General features: G+C 41.8%; 1 protein-coding gene across 4 annotated transcripts in view; it reads right to left on the reverse strand.

The window, feature by feature from the left end:
• Positions 1-13,245, reverse strand: part of MTMR12 (myotubularin related protein 12) — a 54,787-nt gene that overhangs the window by 8,152 nt on the left and 33,390 nt on the right. For all 4 annotated transcript variants that reach the window (XM_044431190.1, XM_044431187.1, XM_044431188.1 and 1 more), the window contains 3 exons: positions 7,874-7,998; positions 5,088-5,166; positions 4,756-4,826 (listed from right to left, as the gene is read on the reverse strand). In XM_044431190.1, the coding sequence (XP_044287125.1) occupies positions 4,756-4,826; positions 5,088-5,166; positions 7,874-7,998 (275 nt within the window). The remainder of the gene's footprint in view (positions 1-4,755; positions 4,827-5,087; positions 5,167-7,873; positions 7,999-13,245) is intronic.

The raw sequence follows: 13,245 nt of genomic DNA on the forward strand, positions 1-13,245 counted from the left end.
TTTGGAAGCACCACTGGCAGTTTTGCTCTTAACTGGCATGCTATTTCTAGAAGGTGGTACTAGGAAACCACTACTGATTATCTTTCAAGGCCATGCTATGGAGTTCCGCAGGGTTCCATACTTTCTCCTGTGCAATTTAACATCTACATGGAATTGCTGAGAAAGATCTTGGAGCTTTGGTCTGAAAAGTCGCCTCTTTCGTCAAATGAGGAAGAGGCTGTTGCTGTCCTGAAACAGGCAACGGATGAGAGCAAACAACCACATTCAACCCAGATGAGACAGAGGCCTTGTTCATCAGTGGTTCATCTAGGTGGGTGAGTGGCACTGAGCCTGTTCTAGCTGGGGGCTGCATTCCCCCAAAAGGATCAGGTTTGCAGTCTGGTTTAACTTATTGACCTAGAACTGTTAGAGGCTCAATGGACCTCTGTACATCAAAACACCCTTTACCAGTTTTGGCTGCTATGCCAGCTGCAACCTTACCTGGATGGAAACAGTTTGTCCTTGCTTTAGTAAACCTTCAATTTAGACTACTGCAATGTGTTATTGAGCAGTGTAGCTGCCTTTAAAAATGAGTTAGAAGCCACTGCTGAGTCCAGAATAGGGATGCAAGATTAACCAGGACTAGGTTATTTGAACTTATTATACCTGTTCTCTTTCAGCTACCTCAGCACCTAGTCTGTTTCTGGATGCAATTTAAAATCCTGGTTTTAGGTTTTAAGGCCCTAATAGGTCAGTTTCCAGCTGACAAGTCGGGTGCTCCTGTCGAGGCTCTGGTCGAACTATGGAATGGGGAGATGACCAGGGCTGTTGACACGATCGCTCCTAAGCGTCCTCTCCCACCAGGCAGAGCCCGCTCTTCCCCTTGGTACACTCCTGAATTGAGGGCGATGAAGCAGGTTGGGAGACGGCTAGAGCGTAGGTGGAGGAAATCACGAGATGAATCTGACCAAACACACTTGAGAGCCCACTATTGGGCCTATGCTGTGGCAGTGAGGGCGGCAAAAAAGAGTTTTTTTTCCGCTTCCATTGCCTCCTCACAATGCCGTCCAGCGGAGCTTTTTCGAGTGGTGCATGGCCTGGTTAATCCAGGTCGGAAAGAAGACCTGGTTACACCCTCAAAGGCCCGCTGTGACGACTTTGCCAGGCATTTCAGGGAGAAAATCACTCAGATTCGTCACGAGCTGGATTCCACTATTGATTCAGAGGTTTCTGGGGAGACGCCAATGCTGCCGTCTGGTCCAGAATTATTGGATGAATTTCAGTTATTGCGGCCCGATGATGTGGACAAGGTGCTTGGACGAGTACGTCCCACCACTTGCCTATTGGACCCTTGCCCGTCTTGGTTAATAAAGAATTCCAAGCACGGGATTGGGATCTGGATCTTGGAAGTGGTTAACGCTTCTCTGAGGGAGGGTCGGGTGCCGGCCCCTTTAAAGGAGGCGGTAGTCCGACCGGTCCTGAAGAAGGCGTCACTGGATCCAGAGATGGCCACTAACTATAGACCTGTGGCCAACATCCCGTTTCTGGGCAAGGTGTTAGAGCGAGTGGTGGCGGGACAACTCCAAGCACTCTTGGATGAAACTGATTATCTGGACCCATTGCAGTCCGGCTTCAGACCCGGGTACGGTACTGAATCTGCCTTGGTCGCCCTGTACGATGACCTATGCAGGGAGAAGGACAGGGGGAGTGCATCCCTGTTGGTTCTCCTGGACCTCTCAGCGGCTTTCGATACCATCGACCATGGTATCCTTCTGGATAGGCTTGCGGGATTGGGGGTTGGAGGCACTGCTTTGCAGTGGTTCCGCTCCTATCTCAACAGCCAGTTCCAGAAGGTGGTGCTGGGGGACTATGGCTCTGCGCCATGGCAGTTATGCCATGGAGTACTGCAGGGGTCCATTTTGTCCCCTTTGCTGTTTAACATCTACATGAAACCGCTGGGAGAGGTCATCAGGAGGTGTGGGCTGCGGAATCATCAGTATGCTGATGATACCCAGCTCTACCTCTCGTTTTCCACCAATCCAGGTGAGGCAGTGGCTGTACTGAACCGGTGCCTGGCCAAGGTAATGGGCTGGATGAGGGCCAATAAACTGAAGCTCAATCCAGACAAGACGGAGGTCCTGTTGGTTGGCGGATCGGGCTACGGAGAGGGTGAATTGAACCTTGTCCTGAACGGGGTTGCACTCTCTCCTAGGGACAAGGTCCGCAGCCTGGGAGTGCTCCTCGACCCAGAGCTTTCACTGGAAGCTCACGTAACAGCAGCGGCAAGGAGCACTTTCCTCCAGCTTCGGCTGATTCATCAGCTGCGCCCCTACCTGGAGTACGACTGCCTGGCGACAGTGACACATGCACGGGTGACTTCCCGCCTTGACTTCTGTAACGCGCTCTACGTGGGGCTACCCTTGAAGACAGTCCGGACACTTCAGTTGGTTCAAAATAGAGCTGCCAGGCTGCTGACGGGGACTGGGCGTTATGGTCACATGACTCCAGTTCTCCGTCAGCTTCACTGGCTTCCCATTGAAGTCCGGGCCCAATTCAAGGTGTTGGTAATGACCTATAAAGCCCTAAACGGCTTGGGTCCTGGTTACCTGAAGGAGCGCTTACATCCATATATGCTCAGCCTCCCCTTGAGATCAGCGGGAGAGGCCCTTCTCCGGGAACCCTCTGTGAAAGAAATTAGGAGGGTGGCTACTCGGAGGAGGGCTTTCTCTGCAGTGGCGCCTAAGTTATGGAATGCGCTCCCCAGAGAGGTCTGCCTGGCGGCGTCGTTATTTGCTTTTTGGCGCCAGGCGAAGACCTTTTTATTTAAGCGGCATTTTAACTGTTAGTATTATTTGATCTTATCTGGCCAGGGCGGCTTATTTTATATTGTATTTTTTGGATTTTTAATGTTTATATTTATTGTAATTTATTGTTGTAAGCCGCCCCGAGGCTTCAGCGAATGGGGCGGCATAAAAATGTTTTAATAAATAAATAATAAAAATAAATATATTTTAATAACTAATTTAGTCTATTTAAATACCTGTTTTTTCATAGTGGAGTTGTTGTGATGGGGTGGGGGTAGGATTTGTTATTTGTTTTCGTATTTCTTGGAAGCTGCCCAAAGAAGTTGTGTTATGGAACTGAATACAAATGTCAATAAAATAATGTACTTAATTTCAATGGCACTCTTAGGTTGAACTTTGAAGAATCTAGTGGGAATCCTACAGGCTTGCATTGTTAAGAATTTAATGGCTCTGCTGGGGACTCTCTAACATAGCCTCTTCAGAACCATTATCTACTGGCTGATGTAAAAGGAATGGAGACAAAGTATGGCGAATCTGGGATCTCTGTGCAGGCCCAAATATATATATTCAACCTATATTCCCCACATCCACACACACACACACACACATAATTTTTAGTGATAATTCTCAACCTGGACTAATTGCTACCTGGCTTTTTCTCTCCTAGAATCATCTACTTCATTGGCCATTTCAACTGACCATCAAACATTTATGAATCTAAGAATGACTTCTTTCCCTCTCCTCTTTCTACCCTTTTTGCATAATTTCTCTTTACATTAAGAAGAGTTCTTGCCTGCAGGTTGTAATCTTCATAAAGAGCTTACAAAAATCAATTTAAGAATGTATAGTCCCATCCTTCTAGCTCTTCAACACCACTCAGGTGACTTGTGATCAAAACAATTGGTAAAAATTCAACAACATTCTAAATGAGATTTAGCAGCGAAAAGAGCAAATTATTTTCTCAGTTACACAAATGCCAACTAGAAAGAAATATGTATACAATCTAATGAAACACAGCAGGGGTGTATGTATTTAATAACGAATAATCTAAGATCCAACTACTGACTGCTGCAACATCTAAAAATAGATTGCTAAAACATAAGCTTCTTTTGCTTCATGCTGCAAAGGTTGATAAATGTATTCTCTACCCCCTCACGGTTCATTGCACATCCCCATGAACTCTGGTTAGGAAAATCCTGTTTCTCCTACAAGGAACAGCAGAATCAGCAATCTTCCTATTCTGTAGAAATTTAAGTATTAAAATATGTGTTCATATTCAGTGACAGGTTCTGTATAGTTCACACAGTTCTAACTGTTTAAATAAAACAATTTGATATGTAAATATATTGGTCCCTTCTCACATGGAGGATTTGAGCTGTTCTCTCTTGGAAGGGGAGAGTCAAGAGGAGTCACCATGGGCCCATAAACTGCAGGTTATGGCAAATGAATGTTCTAGTACCTACAGTGCAACTTCACATGGAAAACCACAAAGGTACCCCCTTTAACTTCACAGGGTACCCCCCCAAAGTTAAACAATTGTTTTACTGATTTCAGCAAGTATCCAACACTAAAATCAAAGGAACAACCTGCTTTGCTTAGGTTGGACTGAGCTCCAAATATACTATGGGGTAACACTCAAGTACTGCAAATTTATGAGTACAATTTAAAGCATTAATGGAGCATCCAATTCAACTGTTAAGACTTGGATTATTCAATCTTTCTTCTTTGAATAATCCTCCATACAGCCAGGTCGATATGTGCCAAATGTAACCCATAAACGAGAATGTTACAGCAGCACATCTATACTGGAACACAACCACTTTAAAATACAACTTCAGGACAATTCTAAAAAGCAATTTACAAATCACTTCCTTCCTTTTTTATGCATAATTGATAACTGTTTTACTTCACCTACTTAGAAACAGCTGGGTGGAAGGCACACAGAAAAAAAGCCATGTAACCCTCAACTTACCTATAAGGAGAACATTTGTATTCTGTGCTTCTAGTGACTCAATAACCTCTACTGCTTTTCTCAGACACCTCCTATAATACGGAAAAATAAAGGCTTTACCATAAGCACCTGAAGTAAAGATATGTAAGTATGAAGTGAAGTAATGGTATTATTAAAGGACTTTGAACAACTGCCTCTAGCTATCATTTCTTAGATTTAAATTCACATTAAAATCTGTAGACACATATTTAAAAGAGGTCCTGTAGCATTTTAGGGACTAGCTGGTTTACTGTAGCATAGTCTTTCAGAAGTAAACCTATAGATGCAGTTTAATAAGTTGGAATTTAACCAACCTTATGATTTCCAGCCAATTTGTACTCTCCAGTAATGAAAACCATTTTACATCAGTATCCCAGAAGTCTCCACTGTTATCTGAAAATTAAAATATTTTTCTATTACTGGAAGAAGTAGAAAATTTAGCAAAAGGCACTGTTGTGTCTCAGTTACATCTACCTGTATTTTTGTATCTCTTGTCTAAATTATGAAGTAGAACATTAAGTCATCAATGCAAGTGCAATTCAGAAAGATGCATAATAAATTCTGGACAAAAAAGTAGAGGGCTAAGAAGAGAATGCCAGACAAAAGGTATTATTTAGTAAAAGTTCTACTAACTGCAGGTAGAATTGAGCAAGGAGCAATCACACCAAAAAAGGGTGGGGGTCACATGAGACTCTAAAGCCCCTCTTCAAATAAGCTACACAGTGGGCAGGCTTGATGCACCCAAAAAAACCATCAGGCTCACAGTGGGTTTTGTTCCTCCTTCCTAAGTGGTCTTCCACCTTCCTGCATCCTTGCCTCTTCCTCCTGTCTCCAGTTACTTTTTTTGTTTTCCACCCTTTGGTGGGGAAGAGTGGGTCAGAGCCTCAAAAGTGCATAGTTGGGGTAATTATCCTCCAAACCCAGGAAATTGAGCAATTGCATTTGTCATTTAAAAAAAAAAGTATTTTAGATGTATGCAGGTATGCACTTCCAATTGTTTGATATAGGTTAATTTCACCTAGACAATGTCCTTCTTTGTTTCAGTCACAGAAACATAGAAAAATATGCCCACCCGCCCCTTGAGATCAGTGGGAGAGGCCCTTCTCCAGGAACCCTCCGTGAAGGAAATTAGGAGGGTAAGTACTCGGAGGAGGGCTTTCTCTGCAGTGGCGCCCAATCTATGGAATGCACTCCCCAGAGAGGTCCGCCTGGCGCCGTCGTTATTTGTTTTTCGGCACCAGGCGAAGACCTTTTTATTCAAACATTATTTTAATTGTTAGTATTATTTATTTTATTCTTTGGCCAGGGCGACTTAATTTATATTGTTAATTTATATTGTTTTATTGAATTCTATTTATTTATGGTTGTGAGCCGCCCCAAGGCTTCGGCAAATGGGGTGGCATAGAAGTCCAATAAATAAATAATAGATAGATAGATAGATAGATAGATAGATAGATAGATAGATAGGGTGAGTCAGAAGGGGCCTCCAGGACCATTTAGTCTTGATCCCTGGCTCCAGACAGCTCTGCTCATGACATGCCTACCATGTGCATGTCCAGCTTATCCTTAAACACCCTCACCGATGGGGCTTCAACCACCTCCTGTGGAAGCCCATTCCATACCCTCGGGGTCCTGACTGTCAGGAAGTACTTCTTGGCATCCACCCTAAATCTTGGTTCCCTGAGCTTTGCTCCACTGGAACGCATCCTGCCCTCCATTGCAGGGGAAAAAGGATCATGACCCACTTCTGTGTGGTATCCCCTCACATACCTGTATGTTGCTAAGAGGTCCCCCCTCTGAGTTTCCTCCTCTCAAGGCTGAAAAGACTCAGCTCCCTCAGTCTCTCCTCATATGGCTTACCCTGCAAACCAGCCACCATCCTAGTGGCCCTTTGCTGCACTGGTCAAAAGAAGCAAAGTGCTGTTGATAAATGAGATGGAAATTGGCACTGTGAGACTGTACAGAGGCTCCCTGACTGTCAGGTAGCTGCAGTAACAGCAGTAGTAAGTGCTCCTAAAAGGAGCCCTAAAAAACTGAGATGGCTACTATCTCTCCATTTCTGGAATGACTGGAGAACCAGGCAAGTGTCAAAAATGTGGAAGGCAATAAAAATGGTCAACATTTGAAATCCAGAAGATCAAGTTGCTGCTGGGGAGATACTGTCACAAGGCTCTTTGGCGCACCTAGATTTTTCATGTCTACTCATGATTTTCAACTGACAGCTTAGCAATTATGACCAAATTAGCCTATATGCAGTCTCACCTTGACAATATCCATCAATGTTACCAACTGCACTTTACTCCCTTTAATTAAGTGAAACTTTCAAGGACATTGCCCAGACAAAATTCTACATGTTGGACAGCCAAGTGTGTACACTTGCATACCTTCAAAAGAACAACAAAAAATAAAAATCATGAAGCCATCGGCACACATTTTGGGAGCCATTTTTTAAATGCAAACACCAGTGATGTTCGCTGCACTGTGCCACATCGGTATCAGTGCAACAGCACAAACAAAATCATGAAGAGTGACAAGGGGTTTTTGCCGCTCTTGCCAGTAATTCAAACCATAAGCTGCTCCCTGCAACCCATAAAGGAATTAGTCCCCTACATTCATACAGTATAACAACTCACCACAGCTAGTTACCCACAGTGAATTGCTGTGTTGTGAGAACCCAGTCAGTGAGAACACACTGAGCAGTGGTATTGGACAAGGACGGGACTCAGAGTACCAGTCCTTTGTAAAGTAACATCATGATATGGCTGTTATTACTAAAAAGCTAGAATTATAAGCAGTCGAGTTGGAAGGGGCCAATAAGGCCATCAAGTTCAGCCCAATGCTCAATGTAGCACTCCAAATTAAAGATGTTGAACCCTGATTTAAGATACATGATGCACATCATGCATCTGCAACTTGCTAATTTTTCTAAAGGAGTTCCATCATGAATCAAGAGCAAATAAAAGCTTAGCTCCAAATTTAAAATCTTTGAGGGTACTTCTTCACCAGTGTTGGGGTTATCTTGAAAAAAATATATATTTTTCTCATTTTAGGAAGTCTATAAATATTCTTCTATGATTCTCTCAATATAGTTTTCACCTACCTATTAGAAACAGCTGCTTAAATTTAATATATGCAACTTGGATCTCTTGCAGAGATGGAAGACTGTTCGAAAGGTCATCAATTTTCATGGCTTCATAAGGAGGCTTATCAATGGTCTTATACATTCTGAACAAACAGAACACAAAGTTTTTGATTTTGAAGGATTATTAGCTACTATGTTTTCTTCAAGATGGTAAATTTGCAATCCAGTACTCAGCCTAGTTTGGATACAAGACAAACCTGTAGTTTAGCACTACGTAGATGATCATGCTCAAGCACTCCACACTCCCTTCTCTTTTTGGACATATTCCAGGTGAAAAAGATTCCAGGCAGAAGAGATTCCAGGCATCAACTTCCTTCCTTAAACCAGGAGTTGTCATTACATCCAGCCTCAACCAAAGTGTAGTTTCAGTTAAACATAGTTTTCAGTTTAAGTGTGTTAATGACTTTAAATTGAATTCTAGGCTAGAAACCAACTTATGCACTGAAATATGGCTTTCAAACACTATTGTTGGAGATTCAACTGGATAAGCAGGGTTCAGCCTGTGTTGCTGCAATGCCCTGTGAACTCAGATCACCACCTCCAAAGTACATTTCAACAGGTGACGTAGCATCCTAAAGATCTGAACTTTTAAAACATGAACAACTTTCTAGCTATTTTACTTAACAAAGTCAGATTCTGCTAACTGCTCAGAAAATTAGATACTGCTCTAGTTCATGTTTCCAAAGAGGAAGTCAACAGGATCATTAAGTACATGTTAGAAACATAGAAACAGAGCGAGTCAGAAGGGATCTCCCAGGCCATCTAGTCTGACCTCCGGCACCAGCCGGCTCCGCTCACGACATACCCACCATGTGCATGTCCAGCCTATCTTTGAACACCCGCACCGATGGGGCCTCAACGACCTCTCGTGGAAGCCCATTCCACACTCTCGGGGTCCTAACTGTCAGGAAGTGCTTCCTGGCATCTAAATGGAACTTTGGCTCCCTGAGCTTTGCTCTGTTGGAACCCATCCTGCCTTCTTCTGCAGGGGAGAACAGGCTCTTCCCATCTCCATGTGACATCCCCTCTGAGTATCCTTTTCTCCAAGCTGAAGAGACCCAGTTCCCTCAGTCTCGCCTCATACCCCATCCCCTGCAAACCGGCCACCAACCTTGTGGCCCTACACTGCACTGACTCTAACCTGGCTATATCCTTTCTGTAATGAGGGGCCCAAAACTGAGCACAATACTCCAGTTGCAGGTGCACCAGAGTTGTATAGAGTGGTAGTAATACCTCTCTTATCTAGAAGCCACACTTCTGGCTATGCAACCCAGGGTGGCGTTCGCCCTCTTGACCACCGCATCACACTGCTGACTCATGTTTAGCCTGCAGTCAACCAGTACCCTGAGGTCCCTTTCACAACTGCTGCTCTCCAGTCACTTGTCACCTAACCTGTACTTATGACAGCTATTCCTACGCCCCAAGTGCAAGACCTTGCACTTATCCACATTGAACACCATCCCGTTGTCTCCTGCCCACTTCCATAGTCTGTCCAGATCCTTTTGGATCTGGAGTACCTGCTCCTCAGTTGTGGCCACTGCTCACAGTTTTAGTGTCGTCTGCGAATTTGATCAGCAGACTGTTCACCCCTTCTTCCATGTCATTGATGAAAAGATTAAACAGGATCGGCCCTAGGACAGAGCCCTGGGGGACCCCGCTTGTCACTGGCCGCCATCCCGATGATTCCCCGCTAATGGTTACCTTCTGCTTTCAGTCAGTCAACCATGCCCTAATCCACCGGACAGTGCTTTGGTGTATCCCAAAACTCCTCAGTTTCTCCACCAGGATATCATGGGGCACTCTGTCAAAGGCCTTGCTGAAATCCAGGTATACCACATCCACTGCATCCCCTCCATCTAGCCATCTCGAAAGCTTGTCATAGAAACCTTGTCATGTTGTAGTCCTCATCTATTTTTCCTACTCACACTTATTTTGATACTAGTCAAGGGAGGAATCTCCATCATTCACTTGTACATTTGGCACTTCTGTGTAAAACAGGAAACAATATGTATCCTTTGTCTTGTTATCAGGCAAGCCCAAATAGATGCAGGAAGCAGATAAAAGGCTTTTGCTTCTGGATCCCAGCACATAGAGCAAGAATCATCAGCTAGATGTGTCCGAAAACAGCCTAACCCCTTTCAATCCTAACCATTTCCTGTAAAGAATCATGTTATCTACAAGTGTTCAAACATGCCATTTCTAGTTAAGAAATAATATCTGCCTGGCTATTCCATAGTTTGGTACCAGGAGTTTTCTTTTATAAGAACTTCCAGCTTTCTTCCTGCATGATCGTAGGTTTTTGTTTTGGTAACACAGCCATTCCAGGAAATTAATTAGATTTAGCTTGCTTTTTCTATATGGTCTATACAAGACTAAATTAGCACTAAGTAAATATGTAGAAGCTTATGCATTCAAGGGCTTAAAAGTTGAAATGCTAGTCATTATTTATTAGAATGAATCTCATTTATGAAAGTACATACCACCTTTCAGTTGTACTTACAGAGCAGTTCTCAAAAAAAAAAAAAAAAAAGGATTACACTGTCTTGGGAGAATAAAATGTTTCATCTGACACTAAAAGGATGACTTAATACAGGAGATATTCACTTCAAAAAAGAAACAGGATTTCCTGGAATGTTGAGTATACGATTAGCTATTTATTTCAATAACAGAGATAAATTCTATCAGAACAGACATTCTTGCTATAGCTGAACAAACAAAAAAGCTATCCTTACTTTAGAAACTGGCTTTTATGAACTATGTTGAGTATATTTGCATTTCATTTTCTTTGTTGCATCTACCGTTTATTGATTTTTGTACCTGTACTACTATTTTTTATAGCTAGAATAAAACAATAAGTTCATTCATTTGAAGGACTGCATGGCTAATTGGTGCATTTGTATATTCTGTTCTCAAGGCCAAGAAAGTTTACATAACTGATTTTGAAGACCGAGTGATACACAGAACCTGCCTAGGCTGATCCTGTTCTCTGCAGACAGATATTCTAGGCAAATATCACCAACTGTGATTAAAGGTGGTGAGAAATTCAATAATTTTTTGTCTGGAAGACATAGTACAATGTACAAAACAGTAACAGCTTTCCATAGCAAACAACCAGCATAAGTCAATAGTCATTAATAAGCAACATGCAGCTCATAGTACATCCAAATATTTTTATAGTATGGTATAAAGCATAGATTGGTGGGAAGACCCTCAGCAAACACTTTTTCAAGCAATGAAATGAGAACTCCAAGAAGACTCATAGTACTACCTATATTATACATCCTTATATATTGGTATATAAAGTTTCATTAAGTCTTCTGCCCCCTGTGTTATTGTAGGTGGTCATTTATCAATCCAATGTTGTAATATTAATCTTTGAGCTATCAAAAGGGCATGGAGAATTCATTTAGGTTGACCTGGCACTAATTCCAACAGAAGGAATTTGTAATTCATTAAAACATGTAATGAAAACTGTGTATCCTTATAATATTTTAACAAACTTTCCATCACAAGATTTATCTTAACTATTACCTCCTCCCAAAAGGAAGGTGCCACTGTGCACTGACAAAACCTATGGAGCAGCAGTATGCCTCCAACAATTAGATGATTTAATCAAGCCCTTATCAAACAGATACTGTTCTTTCCAGGATACTGAAAACATCAATTTTTGGTCAATTTAATGTAAGATCCATAACTCTTGCAAAATGGAGGATAATGAAGTACTCCACTGACTGGGCAAAATGGGGTGCCCCCATTCATTGTTCTGTTCTTGGTGTATCATTTTTATTCCCTGATAATAGATACTTATACATATAAAATGTAGGCCAATGTAGCTGTTCGGCCTCAGTCAAGACTTCCAATGACATAGGCAGCTCTAAAGCTGTAAAAGCAACAGGGCCATTTCTAGTTTCTAACAAATGTTTCAGTTGTATATACTGTCATGCAGTCACAGCTGATAATATATTATAGAACACAAACCAGAAAACAACAAAAAGAGAAATCTCAGGACAAGTTGACCCAATTTTTAAAAATCAGTTTGTCCACTTAAGTCCACCAAACAGTCTTTTTCTTGCCAATTTTAAAATCTGGCTTCCGCCATAATGTTATTTTTACATGTGATTACATCAGATTGTAATTTAAATGAAAATATACACTGCAACTGTAGTTGCAACAACTAGAGAAAGCACATTACTTTGGTATAATGAGAGCCCAATGTGATCCACTTGGAAAGAGGATCCAGAAATAAAAATTGTAGAACTGACCAGGGAGAGGAATCTAAGTGGAAAAAAACAATATCTACTGCAAGACAGCAAATCGGACTGACAGAATAAAGAAAGGTCAAAGAGACCAAATTCACTTTCTTTGTTTGAAATTGCATCTTTTTCAAGGCTATTTGTGATAAGTTAAAAATTTCAGAAGCTTAAATTTTTGCTTCACAAGCACTTGCCAAGTATAAATAATACAGGCAGTCCTTGGGCTACAAATGTCCAAGTTATGAATAACCTGTACTTACGAGCGAACTGCCATAAAGCTTATTAATTTAAAATTTGAGTTAAGACCTACTGCAAAATTTGTCATCACTGTAGAGAAAAAAGAAGTAAAGGGGAGAAAGGGAGGCCTTCAAAGCATGCCTTCTTGCCAGTCCATTAGGAGAGAGAAATCTCTCTCTTTGCTGCAAAGAGGATGCACTGCTGAGTTTGGGGGAGGGGGCTAGGAATATTCGTGGTTCTTCCACTTTTGTGGTAGTCCTGCACTTGTAACCCGCACAAATGTGGAGGGCCAACTGTACATGATCCAACTTACGCATTTGACTTAAAATCAAATTTCCATTTTCTCAGGCGTGGAACTTGTTTGTAACCCAGGGACAGTTGTATCACATATAATTTAAAGTGTATCTACCCTGCTACATACATTTAACTTTACAGATTCCTATGTCAATGTAACTTGATATCTTATTAAGTAGCTTACTTAAATTTAACTTAATCATTAGTGATATGGTATGTGATATGTCTCATGGGATAAGTATTCCCAGATAAGTAATAAATTAAGTGCAAAGTCTAAATGTCCAGTTAGATCACACACTAGGAGGCACATTATATCCAAAAGACATACTTTCTGTCTTTGACTAGTTAATCGAATAACCAGATAAATGTACAAAATCATTTATCATCTGCATCAAAGCAGGAATAGATGACTGAACTTCTGAAATAAACAATGGTTGATCATCAGTATAGAGATTAAGTTTATAGTCTGATTCATTATGCATAAATCTACAAATATTAGGGTTTTGTCAGACAGTACATTCCAGGGGTTCCAAACATATATCAATC

Source organism: Varanus komodoensis, unplaced genomic scaffold, assembly GCF_004798865.1.
Source record: "Varanus komodoensis strain SLA01 unplaced genomic scaffold, ASM479886v1 scaffold22, whole genome shotgun sequence".
NCBI lineage: Eukaryota > Metazoa > Chordata > Lepidosauria > Squamata > Varanidae > Varanus > Varanus komodoensis.